General features: G+C 41.9%; 1 protein-coding gene across 1 annotated transcript in view; it reads left to right on the top strand.

The window, feature by feature from the left end:
* Window positions 1–21,526, top strand: part of LOC129700930 (zinc finger FYVE domain-containing protein 9-like) — a 113,224-nt gene that overhangs the window by 89,892 nt on the left and 1,806 nt on the right. The window contains exons 8-17 of the mRNA XM_055641755.1: window positions 2,379–2,501; window positions 6,028–6,183; window positions 6,439–6,663; window positions 6,741–6,823; window positions 7,610–7,714; window positions 12,530–12,680; window positions 12,927–13,007; window positions 17,943–18,105; window positions 18,561–18,666; window positions 20,814–20,990. Of these exons, the coding sequence (XP_055497730.1) occupies window positions 2,379–2,501; window positions 6,028–6,183; window positions 6,439–6,663; window positions 6,741–6,823; window positions 7,610–7,714; window positions 12,530–12,680; window positions 12,927–13,007; window positions 17,943–18,105; window positions 18,561–18,666; window positions 20,814–20,990 (1,370 nt within the window). The remainder of the gene's footprint in view (window positions 1–2,378; window positions 2,502–6,027; window positions 6,184–6,438; window positions 6,664–6,740; window positions 6,824–7,609; window positions 7,715–12,529; window positions 12,681–12,926; window positions 13,008–17,942; window positions 18,106–18,560; window positions 18,667–20,813; window positions 20,991–21,526) is intronic.

Raw genomic sequence — 21,526 nt, 5'->3', positions numbered from 1 at the left:
CCCGGGACCGACGCGCTTCCCCAATCCGTGCAGATCGCTGTCATGTGGGGCAAAGAGACAAACTGTGCAGCAAAGACCCTTTAGCTCCGCTATAGGATCTTTGCTGTGCAGGGACTGAAGACAGCCTGTCAGCGTGAGAATTCAGTCTTCAGCGTGAGGGCGTGAGAATTGGCTGGAATGCGTGAGTGTCACGCTCAAAGCGTGAGAGTTGGCAGCCCTGAGTTATATATATTCATATATAAATATACGCTGTTTTGTTTTCTTGTTCACAACATTGTTTACAGAGTACTGTGTTTACATATTCTGTTGTGCTGTGCAAGTAAGGATTTCGTTTTTCTAACTGGGACGTGAGAGAATAAAACACTCTTGACTCTTGACTTACCTCACTAATGTGTGGGATAGAACTAGTGTACGGGTGATTGATGGTCGACGTGGACTCGGTGGGCCGAAAAGGGCTTGTTTCCACGCTGTATCTTTAAATTAAACTAAAAACACTAAAACCAGAGGGAGTCTAAAGAAGGGTCTCTACCCGAAACGTCACTTAATTTCTTCTATTCAGAGATGCTAGCTGCTCCATGAAGTTCCCCCGCACAATTAAAGCATGGAATAGTCTTCACCCTGCCATTGTTACCCAACCAGATGCAACTAAATTTAAGGTAGACAAAAATGCTGGAGAAACTCAGCGGGTGAGACACCATCTATGGAGCGAAAGAAATAAGCGACGTTTCGGGTCGAGACCCTTCTTCAGACTGATGTGGGGGTGGGGGCGGGAAGAAGAAAGGAAGAGGCGGAGACAGTGGGTTGTGAGAGCTGGGAAGGGGAGGGAAAAGAAGGAGAAAGCAGGGACTAGCTGAAATTGGAGAAGTCAATGAAGAAGTTCACACTGCTGGGGTGTAAACTAACCAAGTAAAATATGAGGTGCTGCTCCTCTAATTTACGGTGGGCCTCACTCTGGCCATGGAGGAGGCCCAGGACAGAAAGGTCAGATTTGGAATGGGAGGGGGAGTTGAAGTGCTGAGCCACCAGGAGATCAGGTTGGTCTCCCCGATGTAGAGCAGCTGACACCTTGAGCAGCGGATGCAATAGATGAGGTTGGAGGAGGTGCAGGTGAACCTCTGGTGCCTTGGATGGAGTCAAAGGGGGGAGGTAAAGCGACAAGTGTAGCATTTTCTGCGATTGCAAGGGAAAGTGCCAGGAGAGGGGTGGTTTGGGTGGGAAGAGACAAATTGACCAGGGAGTTACGGAGGGAGCGGTCTCTGCGGAACACCGAAAGGGGAGGAGATGGGAAGATGTGGCTAGTGGTGGAATCCCGTTGGAGGTGCAAAAATGTTGGTGGATTATCTGTTGTATGTGACGGCTGGTAGGGTGGAAGGTCCTTGTTACGAGTTGTGGAGTGAGAGCAGAGTTACGGGGTACAGAAGAGACCCTGGTGAGAGCCTCATTTATAGTGGAAGAGGGGATCCCCTGTTCTCTAAAGAATGAGGACATCTCCGATGCCCTGCTTTGGAAGCCAGTGGTTGGAAATTTAAAGTAGCTCTAATTTCCCAAGAATCCTTTTTTGCTTAAGTCCATCCTCCACCACCTCCAGTTTAAATTCCATTTGGAATATTTTTCGAGGACCAGGAAACTAAGAAGCAAGAGTTACTCCAGGGAGTTACTCCAGCTCCAGGGAGTTATTGCATTGGGTTTCAGCGGTCGCGGCAAGGCGGCGACCAGACAGCAGTGGCGGCCAGATCTCCCACAATGCAAAGACTGTTACTGTTGAATCATAGATAAATTAAAATAATAGCAGAATACAGGATGTTCAACCTATCTTATCTGTGTTGCAAAACTGCTACCCAACCTAATCTAACCTACCATGCCCAGACCTGTAGCCGCATGAGTTATAGTTCTTCAAGTGCAATTAAAATACAATCTGCCACACTCAAATATTTATTATCATTGATTCTGAAATTTTATTTTATTTTAAAACCATCCTAATTACATGGAGGCGCAGGGGAGACGGTGAGATCTGAAAACGGTAGGGTGATACGCAGGTCTGAAGAAGGGTGTCGACCCGAAACGTCACCCATTCCTTCTCTCTAGAGATGCTGCCTGTCCCGCTGAGTTACTCCAGCATTTTGTGTCTACCCTAATCACATGGATATCAGTTTTCTCCTCCTTATTCCCCAACCACTTCAAATGTTATGCATTTTCCAGTGGGCTGAGTATAGGATTGTTGGGCTTTAACCCAGCCATGACCGAAGGGGGCCTAAGAAGGTTTTAAATATCTGAACTTGTACATGAAGCTATATTCAGATTTTAGTTTATATCACATACTAATCAGCTTATCAGTTTCCATAAATGTTTCAACAAAGATGGATTTTTTTTCGTGCTAGATTATGCAGTTGATGAACAGCCATCACAGATGTCTCTGATGCTGCAGTTGGAAGAAGGAGGCCCCGATCCTCTAGTTTTTGTTTTAAATGCAAACTTGCTTGTTATGGTCAAACTTGTCAATTGTGAGTATTTTCATGCATTTTCATTTCTCTGGTATGACTAAACACGTGCTACTTTTATAGCTAACTTAGCATGTAGTTTTTTGTTTGTCACCACATAAGGTGGTTGTGGCTTCAATGCTCAAGAAACTTGAGAGGCTTGAACTCAATGTAGGCGATATGCCTGTAAAATATTGTTTTAAAGGGAGATCTTGTAAGCTCTTGAAGAATGTCAGAGATTTTGTGGCATTATTTTGAAGAAGAGTGTGGTTGTTTTCCAGAGTACCGATTTATATTTATTCCTCTATCACAAAAAAGATAGCACGATCATTAACATGTGACCAATAACATTGTTGAGACATGCTATAAACATTGCTTAAATGCCCATACTGATATTTATTTTAGTCATTTAGTGCTTAATCAATGCCTTGAGGTTGTGAATGGTTTTATAAGGATCGGACAGGCTAGATGCAGGAAGAGATAGTTAGATTTAGCTCTTAGGGCTAAAGGAATCAAGTGATATGGGGAAAAAGCAGGAACGGTACTGATTTTAGATGATCAGCCATATTCATATTGAATGGTGGTGCTGGCTCGATGGGCCGAATGGCCTACTGCACCTATTTTTCTATGTTTATAAATGAGCAAGTGTTTCTTTTTATTTTTTTAAATCTTTTTTTCACTTGTGCATTCAATGGTTAATGTTTTCTTTCTCGTGTGGTCTCCATCTTTCTTGTGGTTTAGAGATTTTTTTGTCAATGTGTTAACATTGCAAAAAGTTGGCATTCAAAGATTTAAGCCCAAAAAATAGATGTAGCCATAGATTTTTCCTTTCCTAGAGGTACAACATTTGCCACCCTCCAGTCTTCTGGCACCTCGCCTGTATTTAATGACACTTAGCGAGGGTTCTTGCAATTTCTCCTCAAGCTTTCCACAGTGTCCTCGGATATATCTGATCAGGCCTGGGAGATTTGTCTACCTTATGCGTCAGGACCTTCAGCACGTCTGCGATTGTAATACAGACTGCTCTCAAGACACTTCCAGTGACTACCCCAAGTTAATTCGTCCTCCTGTCTTTCTCCAGTGAAAACAGGAGAAATACTCTTTGTGGACCTTGCCCATCTCCTGTGGCTCGACACAGAGGTGACCGCTTTGATTCCTGAGGAGTCCCATTCTCTCTCTAGTTACCATTTTACCCTTTAGCTCATACCCTCTAGTCCTGGCAACATCCTCATAAATCTTTTCTGAACCCTTTCAAGCTTGACAATATCTTTCCTATAAACATGGTGCCCAGAACTGAACACAATATTCTAAATGCGATCTCACCAACGTCTTACACAACTGCAGCATACCTCCAAACTTCTATACTCAATACTGATGATGACCAAAGTACCGAAAGCCTTTTTGACCACCTTATCTACCTGCGACTTGACCTTCAAGGAACCATGCACCTGCACTCCTAGATCCTTTTGCTCGACAACACTACCCAGAGGCCTACAATTTACTGTGTAGGTCCTGCCCTTGTTCGACGTCCCTAAATGCAACCTCACACTTCTGTATTAAATTCCATCAACCATTCCTCCGCCCACCTGGCCAAATGATCCAGATCTTGCTGCAATCTTTCACAACTATCTTCACTATCTGCAAAACCACAAACTTTTGTATCATCAGCAAACTTGCTAATCTTGCCCTGCATGTTCTCATCCAAATCATTAATGTAGATGACAAACAGTAACGGGCCCAGCACCGAACCCTGATGCACACCACTAGATACAGACCTCTATTCTGAGAAGCAATCTTCCACCATCACCCTCTGCTTCCTTGCATGGAGCCAATTTGCTATCCATTCAGTTATCTCTCCTTGGATCTTCCAGAGCAGCCCACCATGCGACATCTTGTCGAACGCCTTACTGAAATCCATGTACACAACATCTACATCTCTGCCCTCATCAACCTTTTTGGTCACGTCTTCAAATAAATCAATCAGAGTTATGAGACATGACCTCCCACGTACAAAATTATGCTGACTATCCCTAATCAGCCCTTGCCCATCCAAATGCCTGTATAACCTGTCCCGCAGAATACTTTCTTGTAACTTTCCAACTACAGATGTTAAGCTCACCGGCCTATAGTTCCCAGCATTTTTCCTGCAGTCCTTATTGAAAAGGGGCACAACATTTGCCACCTCCAGTCTTCCAGCACCTCTCCTGTATTTAAGGACGACTCATAAATTTAAACCAGGGCTCCCGCAATTTCCTCTCTAGTTTCCTGCAATGTCCTCGGATATATCTGATCAGGCCCTGGAGAATTGTCTACCTTCGTACACGACAGTACCTTCAGTACTTCATCGATGGTAACACTGACTGTTCTCAAGACACTTCCATTGACTGCCCCAAGTTCCTCCGTCCTATAGTCTTTCTCCTCGGTAAATACAGAGGAGAAATACTCATTGAGGACCTTGCCCATCTCCTGTGGCTCCACACAGGAGATGGGCAAGACTGCTTTAATTCCTGAGAGGTCCCACTCTCTCTCTAGTTACCCATTTCCCTTTTATATATTTAAAAAATCTTTTGGGATTATCTTAATGCTACACACCAGAGCAATCTCCTGGTCCTTTTGCCCTTCTGATCTCCTTTTTCAGTTTACTTCCGAAACTCATCCAGGGGTGCAGTTGATCGCAGCTGCCTATACCTGTCCCAGCATCCTTCTTTTGAGCACCCTGTTTTTGACCAAGGCCTCAATTTCCCTCATCAGCCAAGCTTTCTTATGTTTGCCTGCTTTGCCCTTCACTTTAACGGGGACGTACATATCCTTCACACTTTTAAAAACATCCCACTTGGCCGATGTTCATTTCCCCTCAAATAACCTGCTCCAGTCAACTTGAGCGAGACTTTCTCTCATACCCTCAAAGTTGGCCTTACCCCAGTTGAGCATTTTAACACGTGGACCCTCTCCGTTTTTTTTTTTTTTTTTTTTTTTTCTGTTTCTTGTTTTTTGTGCTAAATTGTATGTATGCACTGAGTACGAGCAGCTTTCAGTTTCACTGTACATGTATAGTGACAATAAATGGCATATCTATCTATATCTATAATGATCTTAAACCTAATTGAACTGTGGTCACTGGTCCCAAAAAGCTCCTGTCTCATACTGAGCGAGTTCCTGTCTGAATGGAATTGAAGAAGAAATTGCTCAATATGAGAATTCTGCCAGGTGAATGTGTATGTTGGGGGAGGGAAAAGGGCTGGTCTGTGTTTCAGTTGTATTGGAATGAGCAGCAATTTGATAGATTTAGATTAGTATGATAATCTTAATATTTGTGGGCAAAATAATTTAACCCATGAAGACCATCCTGGATCCTTTTGTCACTATCCCATGGTTTCCAAAATAGCAAATTAAAACTATTTGCCAATGTGATTTAAAAAAAAAAATCATGAATTGTTCTGAGTTGTAAAAGTTATGGTAAGCGACAAAGAAAATTAGTCAGTGATCTTGTTACTTTTTACATATGTTGTTTCCAAAATGGACGCATCTGACAATTGTATTGTTTTCTCAGATGTGAACAGGAAGTGTTGGTCCTTCACCACCAAAGGAATGCATGCAGTGGGGCAGGCGGAGATAGTCATCCTCTTGCAGTGTTTACCTGATGAGAAATGCATCCCAAAGGATATCTTTAATCACTATATACAGCTTTATCAAGATGCACTGGCAGGTATAGTCAAATGACAGTATTAAAATAATGATGTGCTTTGATGTGAACATGGCATATGTGAGGTTGTATGATTATTACAGTACTTTGCAGAACTAATTCAGCCTATAATTTAGTGTTCACATTGATAGATTACTCGTGTTAAAATAAGCAGAGGACATAAAGCAAAATTCTAAACCTCTACTTTTAGTATTTGCATACATGCTTTTGTGTTGCCAAGTAATATTTTGCTACTTAACATTAGTCTTTTGTCTATAGGTAATGTTGTTGGAGAATTGGGCCATTCCTTCTTTACTCAGACTTTCCTTGGCAGTAGAGAACATGGTGGATTTCTGTATGTCACCTCTACTTTTCAGTCTCTGCAGGATGTTGTGCTTCCCAATGCACCATACCTGTTTGCCATTCTAATTCAAAAATGGGAAACACCTTGGGCTAAAGTTTTCCCAATCCGTCTGATGCTGCGTCTTGGAGCAGAATATAGATGTGAGTAACTGTATATGTATCATTCAATTTGTGTAAAGAGTAAAGGAACAATTTCTGATTAATATATTCTTTTACAGTTTATCCATGTCCATTATTCAGTGTGCGTTTTCGTAAACCTCTGTTTGGAGAGACAGGACATACAATAATGAACCTACTTGCGGTAAGTTCACATTTTTCAAGGGAAGAGAATAATGATGTCACGGACAATATTGTGTATTAGAACTTAGAAATTATTTGCTAGGATACCACCACAAGGATGATAATTTCATGTTTACATGGTTGACATATTAACTGATATCTGACAATGTGGGTAAACTCTCAAAATAATTTCTACTGTGAGAACCTGCTATCTTTTTGGGATCATTTGTTGACATATAATACCCAAATGTCATCTTCAAATTAAAAAGGTTTGCACCAGGATGTTATTTTAAACTAGTTTAGAAAGTTCACCACATAGCCTATGTTTAACAAATGTTTTAAATACTGCAGAGCTGTGTTAGAAGCAATGGTCTGTTTTTAAATTAAATTGTATGTTTGGAAGGGCATTTGATTAATACAACAGATGATAAGGAGTATTGTAAACAAAATCATCTTCTCACCAGAGATCAATGATATCCCTCAAGTCTGCTCTATCAGTCATGGTTGATCCTATCTTGGTTGCAATTGTGTTTTCCTTTTCCCTCTCCATACTCCTTGACGTGGTTCAAATGTTTGTCAACTTCTGACATTATATTCCTTGAATATGTTGGTAGATAACCAACATTACTGTTTTTGATTTTGTGCATACTTTAGGTCGGTTTAATTTTTTGAGGGGAAATGTAATTTGTTTGCATTTCTAAATGATTGATTTATTATGTCTGTGTTTTTGAGATCATAAGTAGTAACAAGCAAAAGCAAATGTAATAGTTTAAAAAATAGTTAATACATAATTTTCTGTGTTATTTAGGATTTCAGGAATTACCAATACAAGTTGCCTGTAGTACAAGGGCTTGTTGTTGACATGGAAGTCAGGAAGACATGCATCAATATTCCTAGCAACAGATATAATGAGGTACACCATATGCTTCATGTATTTAAATGGACTTGCAAGTCCAATAAGTGTGGCATCCACATCAGGAGTTGAAATCTTATACTTTTTTCTATGCATGTGGCCAATGCATATGCCAAGTAAATGCTTTAACCAGTAACTCAGTATGGACTTCCAAAATTGTTTTGTAATATTCAATATTTTGCAATACAAATTAATTCACAGACTTTGTGGTCTTTTGAATAGTGATGGGAGATGATTATTGGCGTCTTCAAATAAGCTGTATTGTTGTGAGGTAATCGTGTTTAGTGTAAGGTTGGTCCATCTTTTAAGGTCCATTCATCCATTCTTTGGGAGGGAAGAGAAAAAACCCCCGCAAATTAGCAATTCCTGAAATTAGTTGAAAGGTGAAATATCCAAATACTGTCAAATGCTATAGTATTTGCATAATTATCAATTATAAAATGAAAATCAAAGTGTTTCTCAGAACTTGAAATATTTTTTTCCTTGTCAGATATTGCCTGATTAGACGAGTTATAATGCATTAATTTTTATTTCATGTTTTCAGCATCTGAAGAATTTACCTTTAATATCTGAATATTGAATATTTTATGAAAAATATTAATATTCAATATTTAATATATTAACATCTGAAGTGTTAAAAGTATTTTGAAGACACAAGTAACTGCGGATGCTGATATTAAAAGAAAGGACACAAAGTGCAGGAGTAACTCCGCGGGTCAAGCAGCGTCTCTGGAGAATATGGATAGGTGACGATTCTGGTTGGGACATTCCTCATACCCCATTTTAAAGTGGGGTATGAGGCAAAGTCTGGAAGGTGGTAGGTGGATACAGGTGAGGGAGGAACTTTCTGTCCTGGGTTACCTCCATTACCAGAGCGAGGCCACACGCAAACTGGAGGAATAGTACCTTGTATTCCGCTTGGGTAGCATATAACCCAAGTTATCTCCAGTTTTAGGTAACTAAGTAAGTTGGGAGGTCATGTTGCAGTTGTATAAGACGTTGGTAAGACTGGATTTAGAATATTGTGGTCAGTTCTGGGCACCATGTTATAGGAAAGATATTGTCAAGCTTGAAACATTTCAGCAAAGATTTCGGAGGATGTTGCCAGGACTAGAGGGTGTGAGCTATAGGGAGAGGTTGAGTAGGCTGGGTCTCTATTCCTTGGAGGGCAGCAGGATGAGGGATGATCTTATCGAGATGTATAAAACCATGAGAGGAATAGATCGGGTAGATGCACAGAGTCTCTTGCCCAGAGTAGGGGAATCGAGGACCAGAGGACATAGGTTCAAGGTGAAGGGGGAAAGATTTAATAAAAATCTGGGCCTGTCCCACTTGGTCGTCATTTGCACGTAATTTACATATCATTTACGCGACACGACACACGTGTCGTGACATGTACGTGATGTGCGCATGGTGCGTGCATGATGCGTGGTGACATAGGGCAGCGACGCGAGGTCGCGCGCGGCTCCCCAGGATTTTGGTATGTACAAAATCTTCACGCGCCATCCGCGTGACGCGCAAATGACACCCAAGTGGGACAGGCCTTTGAGGGGTAACTTTTTCGCACAAAGGGTGGTGGGTGTATGGCACAAGCTATCAGAGGAGGTAGTTGAGGTTGGGACTATCCCATCTTTTAAGATACAGTTACACAGGTACATGGATAGGACAGGTTTGGAGGGATATGGACTATGCGCAGGCATGTGGGGACTAGTGTAGCTGGGACATAGAAACATAGAAATTATGTGCAGGAGTAGGCCATTCGGCCCTTCGAGCCTGCACCGCCATTCAAAATGATCATGGCTGATCATCCAACTCAGTATCCCGTACCTGCCTTCTCTCCATACCCCCTGATCCCCTTAGCCACAAGGGCCACATCTAACTCCCTCTTAAATATAGCCAATGAACTGGCCTCAACTACCCTCTGTGGCAGAGAGTTCCAGAGATTCACCACTCTCTGCGTGAAAAAAGTTCTTCTCATCTCGGTTTTAAAGGATTTCCCCTTTATCCTTAAGCTGTGACCCCTTGTCCTGGACTTCCCTAACATCGGGAACAATCTTCCTGCATCTAGCCTGTCCAACCCCTTAAGAATTTTGTAAGTTTCTATAAGATCCCCTCTCAATCTTCTAAATTCTAGAGAGTATAAACCAAGGGACATTGTTGGTCGGTGTGGGCAAGTTGGGCCGAAAGGGCCTGTTTATCACTCTATGACTCTAACTTACAAACACCCTCTCCCCAATTTTCCGCCTTTCTCCCCTAAGACCTTCCAGGATGTACACCCATTTCCCCCTTTCCCCTCCCAGTCCTCTACCACCTGTATTACTTTTTCTGGCTTCACATTTCACACTTCAATCCTTATCTCCACACCTCACACTTTTTCTCTTTTCATATTCAATTCAATTCAATTCAATTCAATCAATTCAACTTTAATGTCATTGCACAAATACAAGTATGGGTACAACGAAATGCAGTTTAGCGTCAGTCCGTAGTAATAGTGCAATATAGAAATAAAAATACAGAGTAAGCAAACAATGTGGACGGAGAGACTGGAGAAATCTATCAGCGGGACTCCGAGTTCAGCAATGTGATAGTGTTGTTGTAGAAGCTGTTCCTCATCCTACTAGTACGAGACCTGAGGCTCCTGTACCGCCTCCCTGATGGGAGGAGGGCAAACAGTCCATGGTTGGGGTGGGATGGGTCTTTGATGATCTTCCCGGCTCATGTCAGACACCGTTTTGGTGGAGGGCATCCATGGCAAGGAGCGGGGCACCGATGATGTACTGAGTGGTTTTCACCACCCGTTGTAGTGCCTTCCTGTCTGCTACGATGCAACTGCTGTACCATACCGTGAAGCAGGTGGTCAGGATGCTTTCGATGGTACAGCGGTAAAAGTTGGTCAGGATCTGGGGGGACAGGTGAGCTTTCTTGAGCCTCCTCAGGAAGTAAAGGCGCTGCTGCACCTTTTTGATCAGCTTGGAGGTGTTGAGGGACCAGGACAGATCCTCCGAGATGTGTATCCCGAGGAATTTGTAGTTGGAGACGCGCTCCACCTCAGTCCCGTTTATGTGGATGGGGGTATGTCTGCCCCCTCTGATCTTCCTGAAGTCAACAATAATTTCCTTTGTCTTCTTGGAGTTGAGGACGAGGTTATTGTTGGCACACCAGGTTGTCAGGTGCTGGACCTCATCCCTGTAGGCTGACTCGTCGTTGTCACTGATCAGTCCTACCACCGTGGTGTCGTTGGCAAATTTAATGATGGCGTTGGAGCCATTCTTAGGGATGCAGTCATGGGTGAAGAGGGAGTAGAGGAGAGGGCTGAGCACACAGCCCTGTGGCACGCCGGTGTTCAGTGTTATAGTGGAGGAGGTGAGGTTGTTGACCCTAACAGACTGGTCTGTTGATGAGGAAATCCAGTGTCCAATTGCAGAGGGAGGTGGAGATGTCAAGTCCGCTGAGTTTGGTGATCAAGCTGGCGGGGATGACAGTGTTAAAGGCGGAGCTGAAATCAATGAACAGCATCCTGATGTAGGTGTTATTGCTGGCCTTTGTCCAAGCATTTGCCATTCATCCCTCACCTGTGTCCACTTACCAGATTTTGTCCCGCCCCCACCTCTCATCCTGCTTTCTTCTCTATCCCCATCCCCCCAAGAACAATCAGTCTGAAGAAGAAACCAGAACCAAATCATTGCCTATCCATTTTCTCAGAGATGCTGCCTGACTCACCAAATTACTCCAACACTTTTGTCTATTTTTTAAAAAAGTTTTTTCGTTTTTTAAACATTAAATCTAGGATACGAAGATTGCTGATGAAGTTTGTGATCAAATGATCGGTGCGATAGGGTTATTGCACTTGTAGCTGATAAATGATCAATTGGATAAAACCTGCATGATGCAATGGAATGTGATATAACAGAATATTTTGTTCCCAAAGCAGTTACCAAATATTAGATTCATATTGTCGCTTTGCATTCTGTTTTAAAACACTCAAATGTGTCTCTGATGAGCTGCCTTCTATGTAGCTAGTGGCTGAAGAAAAAGATGTCAATGAGGATTTTTTAAATTTTAGTAATGAATTGTGTGTACTTAAAATGCAAAGTAATAATTCTACTGGATAAGTATTGCTGATGTGCTTGAGATATAAACCCATTAGATAATACTTTGAAGATACTAAAGTGAGTTTTCATAAAGGCACATTTATAGGCACATAGGTAACATTTAATATGGAAAATTGGTGTTGAAATCTAATTACAATATATAGGGATCAACTGAATGATTGGATTGGGATAGTTACGTAAATTGTGGAATAGTGTCTGTGTAAATATTTGTAATTTTTCCAAAGTATTAGCACTCAACTTGACTAAGTGGGGCAAGCTAATGATGGGCAGGATGTGGTGTCTTAACACTAAATGCAGCAGCTTAATGAAAGCAGAACTGCATTATTTAAGTAAGCTGATTAAAGTTTAAGTTGAACATTTTTCTCATACCTTTCCCACATCACTAAATATCATGTATGACATTGTGATCAATATAGTTAACATTTTTTAACTGGTCAAGAATCTCAATATTGGTCATTCCAGTGTTTTTGTACCAGAGATTAATTTTATGGGTGTGCAATTAAAAAAAAATTATTCACTTGGTCTTGAAATTAACCTAATGTTTAGCACAAAGTCGTGTTTTTGGATTCCGTGCTTTAGCTCAATTCGTATTTATCATTTATGCGACATTATTTTGTGTATAAATAGAATTTGAATAGATGGCAATTAAGTTTTAATGTTTTGAAGAAAGTTTGTAAAGATCTGTCTCGCCATTTTAATCAAGATGATGAAAGCAATGAACAAATCCAATGAGCATGTGTTGGCATTTGGAGCTTGCTTCAACGAGAAGGCAGATTCACATTTGGTGTGCGTTCAAAATGATGATGGGAACTATCAGACTCAGGCCATAAGTATCCACAACCAACCTAGAAAAGGTATGTCCTCATCAAGTTGCATTGTTTTGTTTTTAACTTAATAAAGAATGCATGCCGACTCCAACATATGATTTATTTGTGTTAGCATGAATTTCCCTGCTTAGAACTGCTATTCCAAGTGTTTGGAATACAACTGTTCATGTTATTAATAGAAAAACATTTATTAACTCTTGATGACAGTGAATAAACTTTGAGACGATTCATAATGAGCAAAATTGACACTATTTCTATAATTCTGTTTTGCAGTAACAGGAGCCAGTTTTTTTGTCTTTAGTGGTGCTCTGAAATCATCTTCTGGTTACCTGGCCAAATCTAGCATTGTAGAAGGTAATGATACAAAACTGTTTGCATGTTGTTGAAAGTCAATGTTCACAGTAAATCTTGAGTGGATTTAGAATCCATTACTTCAGTTGAGGATGCTAAAGTGATAGACAATAGGTGCAGGAATTGTCCATTTGGTCCCTCGAACCATTCGATGTGATCACGGCTGATCATCCACAATCAGTACCCCGTTCCTGCCTTCTCCCCATATCCCTTGACTCCGCTATCTTTAAGAGCTCTGTCTAGCTCTCACTTGAAAGCATCCAGAGAACCAGCCTCCACCGCCCTCCGAGGCAGAGAATTCCACACTCTCAACTCTCTGTGTGTAAGAGTTTTTCCTCATCTCTGTTCTAAATGGCTTACCCCTTATTCTTAAACTGTGGCGCCTGATTCCGGACTCCCCCAACATCAGGAACATGTTTACTGCCTCTAGCGTGTCCAAACCCTTAATAATCTTATATGTTTCAATAAGATCCCCTCTCAACCTAAATTCCAAAGTATACAAGTCCAGCTGCTCCATTCTATCAACATATGACAGTCCCGCCATCCCGGGAATTAACCTGGTGAACCTACCCTACTCCCTCAATAAAAGAATGTCCTTCCTCAAATTGGGAGACCAAAATTGCACACAATATTCCAGGTGTGGTCTCACTAGGGTCCTGTACAGCTGCGGCAGGACCTCTTTGCTCCTATACTCAACTCCTCTTGTAATGGCCAACATGTTATTTGCTTTTTTCATTGCCTGCTGTACCTGCATGCTTACTTTCAAGGACCCCCCCGATCCCGTTGTACTTCCCCTTTTCCCAACTTGACTCCATTTAGATAATCTGTCTTCCTGTTTTTGCCATCAAAGTGGATAACCTCACATTTATCCACATTAAACTGCATCTGCCCACTCACCCAACCTGTCCAAGTCACCCTGCATCCTCTTCACAGTTCACACTACCACCCTGCTTTGTGTCATCTGCAAATTTGCTAATGTTACTTTGAATCCCTTCATCCAAATCATTGATATATATTGTAAATAGCTGCGGTCCCAGCACCGAGATATGCAGTACCCCACTAGTCACTGCCTGGCATTCTGAAAGGGACCCGTTAATCCCTACTCTTTGTTTCCTGTCTGCCAACCAATTTTCTATCCATGTCAGCACCCTACCCCCAATACCATGTGCTCTCATTTTGTCCACTAATCTCTTAAATGGGACCTTATCAAATGCTTTCTGAAAGTCCAGGTACACTACGTCTACTGGCTCTCCCTTGTCCATTTTCCTAGTTACATCTTCAAAATATTCCAGAAGATTAGTCAAGCATGATTTCCCCATCGTAAATCCATACTGACTCGGACCGATCCTGCTACTGCTATCCAAATGTGCCACTATTTCATCTTTTATTATTGACTCCAGCATCTTCCCCACCACCTATGTCAGGCTAACTGGTCTATAATTCCCTGTTTTCTCTCTTCCGTCTTACAAAGTGGGATAACATTAGCTACCCTCCAATCCACAGGAACTGATCCTGAATCTATAGAACATTGGAAAATTATCACCATGCATCTACAATTTCTAGGCCACTTCCTTAAGTACCCTGGGATACAAACCATCAGGCCCTGGGGATTTATCAGCTTTCAGTCCCATCAGTCTACCCAACACCATTTCCTGTCTAATGTGAATTTCTTCAGTTCCTCCGTCACCCTTGATCCTCTGGCCACGAGTACATCAGGGAGATTGTCTGTGTCCTCCTTAGTGAAGACGGATCCAAAGTACCTGTTCAATACATAGAAACATAGAAAATAGGTGCAGGAATAGGCCATTCGGCCGTTCGAGCCTGCACCGCCATTCAATATGATCATGGCTGATCATCCAACTCGGTATCCTGTACCTGCCTTCTCTCCATACTCCCTGATACCTTTAGCCACAAGGGCCACATCTAACTCCCTCTTAAATATAGCCAATGAACTGGCCTCAACTACCTTCTGTGGCAGAGTGTTCCAGAGACTCACCACTCTCTGTGTGAAAAATATTTTTCTCATCTCGGTCCTAAAACACTTCCCCCTTATCATTAAACTGTGACCCCTTGTTCTGGACTTCCCCAACATCGGGAACGATCTTTCTGCATCTAGCCTGTCCAACCTCTTAAGAATTTTGTAAGTTTCTATAAGATCCCCCCTCAATCATCTAAATTCTAGCGAGTACAAGCCGAGTCTATCCAGTTTTTCTTCATATGAAAGTCCTGACATCCCAGGAATCAGTCTGGTGAACCTTCTCTGTACTCCCTCTATGGCAAGAATGCCTTTCCTCAGATTAGGAGACCAAAACTGTACGCAATACTCCAGGTGTGGTCTCACCAAGACCCTGTACAACTGCAGTAGAACCTCCCTGCTCCTATACTCAAATCCTTTTGCTATGAATGCTAACATACCATTGGCTTTCTTCACTGCCTGCTGCACCTGCATGCCTACTTTCAATGACTGGTGTACCATGACACCCAGGTCTCGTTGCATCTCCCCTTTTCCTAATCGGCCACCATTCAGATAATAGTCTACTTTCCTGTTTTTGCCATCAAAGTGGATAACCTCACATTTATCCACATTATACTGCATCTGCCATGCATTTGCCCACTCACCCAGCCTATCCAAGTCACCTTGCAGCCTCCTAGCATCCTCCTCACAGCTAACACTGCCCCCCAGCTTCGTGTCATCTGCAAACTTGGAGATGTTGCATTCAATTCCCTCGTCCAAATCATTAATATATATTGTAAATAGCTGGGGTCCCAGCACTGAGCCTTGCGGTACCCCACTAGTCACTGCCTGCCATTCTGAAAAGGACCCGTTTACTCCTACTCTTTGCTTCCTGTCTGCCAGCCAGTTCTCTATCCACATCAATACTGAACCCCCAATACCGTGTGCTTTAAGTTTGTATACTAATCTCTTATGTGGGACCTTGTCGAAAGCCTTCTGAAAGTCCAGATATAACACATCCACTGGTTCTCCCTTATCCACTCTACTAGTTACATCCTCGAAAAATTCTATAAGATTTGTCAGACATGATTTACCTTTCATAAATCCATGCTGACTTTGTCCAATGATTTTACCACTTTCCAAATGTGCTGCTATCCCATCTTTAATAACTGACTCTAGCAGTTTCCCCACTACCGATGTTAGACTAACTGATCTGTAATTCCCCGTTTTCTCACTCCCTCCCTTTTTAAAAAGTGGGGTTACATTAGCTACCCTCCAATCCTCAGGAACTACTACAGAATCTAAAGAATACCTTCCATGGCAGCATCAAGGATGCAGCGCTGGGCAATTTTGCTGTCCCAGTATGACTACAAGGTTGAGTAGAAAAGCTCCAAGTGTAACGCAGTTGCAGATGCGTTGCCCCATGAGAACTCTGACTTGGGAAGTGAGAACTCAATCTACATACTGCAAGTTGTAGATGAAGACTTTCCAGTGACAGCAACAGAAATTGCAGTAGAAACAGAGAAAGACACTGTGCTGGTGGGTCTATGAAGACATTGAACGGTTGGACTGAAATCGATAGTGGATTGAACTTGGTTCTGAACTCTGAGCTGAAGTCTTTCCATAATCGATGCCATGAGTTATCATGTGAGCAGGGATGCATTAAGTGGTTGTACCAGAGTCTTTGAGAAACAAAATTATGAATGTACTTCATGCCGAACATCCTGGCATAGTAAGCATGAAGTTAATTGCCTGACGTTTTGTGTATTGGCCTGGTATTGACAGTGACATCGAGCCACTAGTGAGCAAATGTAGCTAAAATTGCCAGAGTAAACCACCAAAAACACCACTGCAACCCTGCCCATGGCCAAGTAGACCTTTTCAGAGTTCATGTAGATTTTTGTGAAAAGGGTAATGATCACTTTCTGGTACTAATAGATAGTCATTCCAAATGGATTGAGGTTAAGCATATGGGGTCAAGCACTATTAGTGAGTGTACCATAGATGAATTGAGATCAATTTTTGCATGCCATGGTTTACTGGAAGAACTTGTTTCTGATAGCGGGCCTCAGTTTCGTTCAGAACAGTTCAAAGAGTTCATGCAGTAAAATACACACTTGTTCCCCCATACCATCCAGCCTCCGATGGGGCGGCGGAAAGGTCTGTTAAAGTTGTCAAAGATGCTCACAAGAATCAGGTTTTGCAGGGTTGTTCAAAGCTCAACATGAAACATCTTTTGGCTAGTTTCTTGCTGAAGTACAGAACCACACAACATACAACAGGTTACTCACCTGCAGAACTGTTGATGAAGAGAAGGCTAAGAATACGCCTAAGTCTAATTCAATCCAACTTGGCCTTGAGAGTTAAGTCAAAAACGCCATTTTAATGTTTCCCACAAAAAGGAGAGGAACTTCAAGCCAGATGAGCAGGTTCATGCTCACAGTCCTCCCAACAAGTCCAGTCGAGACAAATGGGATGTTGGGAAAATAGTGGAAGTGAGTGGAACAAAAAGATAGTTGAAGTTGGAGATAGGATCAAAAGTGTTCATGTTGATCAAATAATTTCAGCCAAAGATGTACCAAAAACTGAGCATGAAGTCCTAATCCCTGAGTTTTTATCTGAAAGTGAGTTGGAAGAGACCACTGTGATTGAAACACAAAGTTCAGTTAGTACAGACAAAGAAACAGATTCCTCTGGTCAAAGTCAGGGTACTAAAACAGAGCCAAACAAGCCTACAGTTAGAGTCAACACCTAAACCTGTTACACCTGTTACTGTTAGACGATCAGGCAGGATCCATAAACCAGTAGTTAGGTTTATAAGTTAAATAAATCACTGCACAAGTAAAGCAAAAATGTGTAGATATGTAAAATTATATATTATGTTTATCATTTAAGATTTCATAGTTTTAAATCGACACATTTCGTCAAAAAGGTAAGATGTGTGTTACCGTGTAATTATTTTGTTGCATTTGTTGTTTTTGTAGATGGTATGATGGTACAAATCTCAGCAGAAACAATGGATACTTTACGACAGGCAATCCGAGAGATGAAAGACTTTACCATTACCTGTGGTAAAACGGATGCAGAAGAACCACAGGAACATGTTCACATCCACTGGACAGAAGATGACAAAAATATCAACAAAGGGTACTTATTTAGTTTTGAATTGCTAGTTGGGGATGAGAAAATAGAATCATTTAATTATGTTTTGCCATTTAATATTAGGGATTTGTATGGATAAGTGAGGCATAATATTAAAAACTGCAATAATTCTACTTCCTGCATGTAGGTAGTGTACACTTTTTCCTCCAAAAATTGTAGACAGATTATTAGCCCCGAGGCAATGATATTTAAAATGGAGATGCATATAATCTATCATTTAGAGTGACCCACTGTTTAAATATTTCTCGTTTAGCAGTTGTTAGAATTTACATGTATGAAGTATGTGTACTTGCTTAAGAATAGAACTCCCCATAATTTGTTAAATCAGATGCTGCTTTCAATGTGATATGTTCGTTAAAATTAGATTGTGCTATATGCATTTGTGTTTCTTTTCGGAATTATCACCATATTAATTTAAACATTTTGCTTCAAAATTGTAGTCTCATCAGTCCAATTGATGGCAAATCCATGGATGAAATTGCAAGTGTGAAGATATTTCATGGGTCAGAATTCAAAACAAATGGCAAAGTCATTAGATGGACAGAGGTAATAGAAAAACGGATTCAAGTATTGTTTCTGTTCACATTTTGCATAATATTTGGGTGTCTAAGAATGGGTCTAACAGTGGGACAGGAATAGGCAGAAAAAAATGGGTCTGCCAGGGCGGTTGTGTTTATGGATTTTGGGGAGGTTAAAACTGGGCTGTGCGGGGCTGGGAAACGATAAGGTTGGAGGCTGTCAAAGGCAGACAGCCAGAAGTGATAAAATCAGAAATTACAAAATACCTTAGTCCCTCTGATTTTATAAACTTTTTTTATCTCGCCCCTCAGCCTCCTCTGCTCTTGGAAAACTAGTCCCAGCCTATTAAGTCTCCACACGTAACTTAAGCCCTCCAGTTTCGGTAACATTCTTGTGAATCTTTTCTGCACGCTCTCAGAAGCTTCATCAAATCCTTCACATACTTTGGTAGGCAGACTGCACATAACTTTTGCGGGTGCAGTCTTAATGTCCTATACTACTGTAACTTTACATCCCGACTCTTGTACATCCCAACTCTTGCACTCAAGTCCCTGTCTTATGAAGGCAAGCACCACATACAGCGCCACCAGCATTTTGTGTATCTGTGATGCCACTTTCAGGGAATAATGTCATTGTACTCCTATCGCCCCTGTCCCACTTAGGAAACCTGAACGGAACACTCTGGTGACCTTGCGCCCCACCCAAGGTTTCCATGAGGTTCCCGGAGGTTTTGGTCACTCTCCCTAATGGTCGAAAGTGGTTTCCGCGTGGTCGAGGCTTCCACTTTGTTCCTTCGATTATTTAAACAAAATCAAAACCGACCTCGACTCAAAATAGGTTTCCGTTTGGTCGAAGCCAGTGGAGTGGGGTCACTATTTACTTACAGGCAGTCGAAGGCAATCTCCTTCGCTGACCGGCCATTTTGATTGGCTCATTGGAGTTTTCAGGACCTAGAAGATCCGCCGGAAGGTAAAATGCCCGCTAAACTGTATTAAACTTCTTAGAACTGTCTCCACTCCTCCTCTCCCCGCGCGCTCTCTAAAGGACTTACCGTACTCTGTGGCAGCCGTTTACCTTCCTCGTCATCGTGCAGACAGCGCTCCTCCGCTGTCCCTGGCCCCCACCTTCGCGATGTGTGTGTGTCTGTGCGGTCGGTAGCAAAGATCTTGTGGGATCTTTGGTCAGTTGATGCAGCTCACGCTTCGGTCAAGGCTTTCCAGGCAAGTGACAAAAATTCTGGCAAAATTTCTTGGGTGAGGCGCAAGGTCCACAGAGGTTTCCGTTCAGGTTTCCTAAGTGGGACAAGGACATAACTCTCTCTGTTCTACTGCCCTGCACTCCACAGGGCCCTGTCATTTACAATGTATGTTCTGCCCTGGTTTAACTTCCCAAAATACATCGCTTTGCATTTGGCAGATGGATTTTAATGCCTGATTTTTCATTTGATCAAGATCATTTTGTAACCATCAATGGTGTCATTTGCAAACTTGTTCATTATGCCACCTACATTCTCTTCCAAATTGTTATATATGACAGACAGCAGGGACCCAGTACCAATTCCTTTGGTGCAGTAGAGGTGCCCACACCAATTCTTATGGCATGCCACTGGTCCCAGGCCACCAATTTGAAAAACAACCCTCTATTATCACCTTCTAATACCTTCCTCTGACCTAATTTTGTATCTAACTGGCTAGCTCACCCTGGATCATGAGTGATCTCACCTTCCAGACCATTGACCACTTCAATCACCTATCCATGTTCTCCAGGGATGCTGCCTGACCTGCTGAGTTACTCCAGCACTTTGTGTCCTTTTGTGTATTAACCATCATCTGCAATTCTTTGTTTTAACCACATACAAAGATAATCCCATACTCAGTTATAGTGGATATTCAACAATAACGGACACTGTTTCCCCCCCCATCCCCCATGGTCTGTTGCAACGACAGTTTACTGTGGTTTCCATTATCTTTTTGTTTTCTAAAATGAAGGCTCCAGAATTCCTTCACTAAACATCTATGCTTTTGTTCACCTGTTCATTCATCTGTGTATGATTGGTTCAAAGCTTATTAATACCCTTATAAACTGCCTTGAGGCTTTATGTTAATGCAAATGTTCAATTTATGAATAGGATTTTATTTTAAGTAATTCAACTTGAATAATCTTTTTCTGTTAAGGTGTTCTTCCTGCAGAGTGAGGAACAGCCCAGCGATCTTAGTGACCCGGCAGATCACAGCAAACTTGCGGAGAATATGGCCAAGGCATTTTGCTTAGCACTCTGTCCTCACCTTAAACTGCTGAAAGAAGATGGAAAATCAAAACTGGGTCTTCGTGTCACACTAGATTCAGACCAGGTACTAAAGTCTAAATTTTATAGTACAATATGTCAAAAAGAAAAAAAGTACTCTGCTATATTTTTTTAAACGGACTTGTCTATGTTTTGAGTGCTTAAATTAGTGCTGGAAGTGGGGTTCAGTGTTCATGTAATCAATTAAGCTAAGTAGGTTTTGACTTTAAAATTTGAAATCTGAATTTCACAGTTCAAGTGTAATTCCTTCAAATTTAGTAAAAGAAAACAACGCATCATTAATCGAATAGGGTCTTAACGTTCCTTCCCCATTGTTGATCAAAAGCTTCTAGCGGAAAAGTTAAATGCACCTTTAATGCCCCTGTCCCACTTAGGAAACCTGGACGGAAACCTCTGGCGTGCGGTTCCCGGAGGTTACAAATGGTTGTCGGAGGTTGCAGGTAGGGAGACTGACAAAAACCTCCGGGAACCGCATGGTAACCTTGGGTGGGATGCAAAGTCTCCAGAGGTTTCCGTTCAGGTTTCCTAAGTGGGACAGGGGCATAACACAAAGTACTAGAATAACTCAGCTGGTCAGGCAGC

The sequence above is a fragment of the Leucoraja erinacea genome, chromosome 10 (genome assembly GCF_028641065.1).
Source record: "Leucoraja erinacea ecotype New England chromosome 10, Leri_hhj_1, whole genome shotgun sequence".
NCBI classification, from domain to species: domain Eukaryota; kingdom Metazoa; phylum Chordata; class Chondrichthyes; order Rajiformes; family Rajidae; genus Leucoraja; species Leucoraja erinaceus.
Note: the sequence above shows the minus strand (reverse complement) of the source record. Positions and strands in the feature narration are given on the sequence as shown.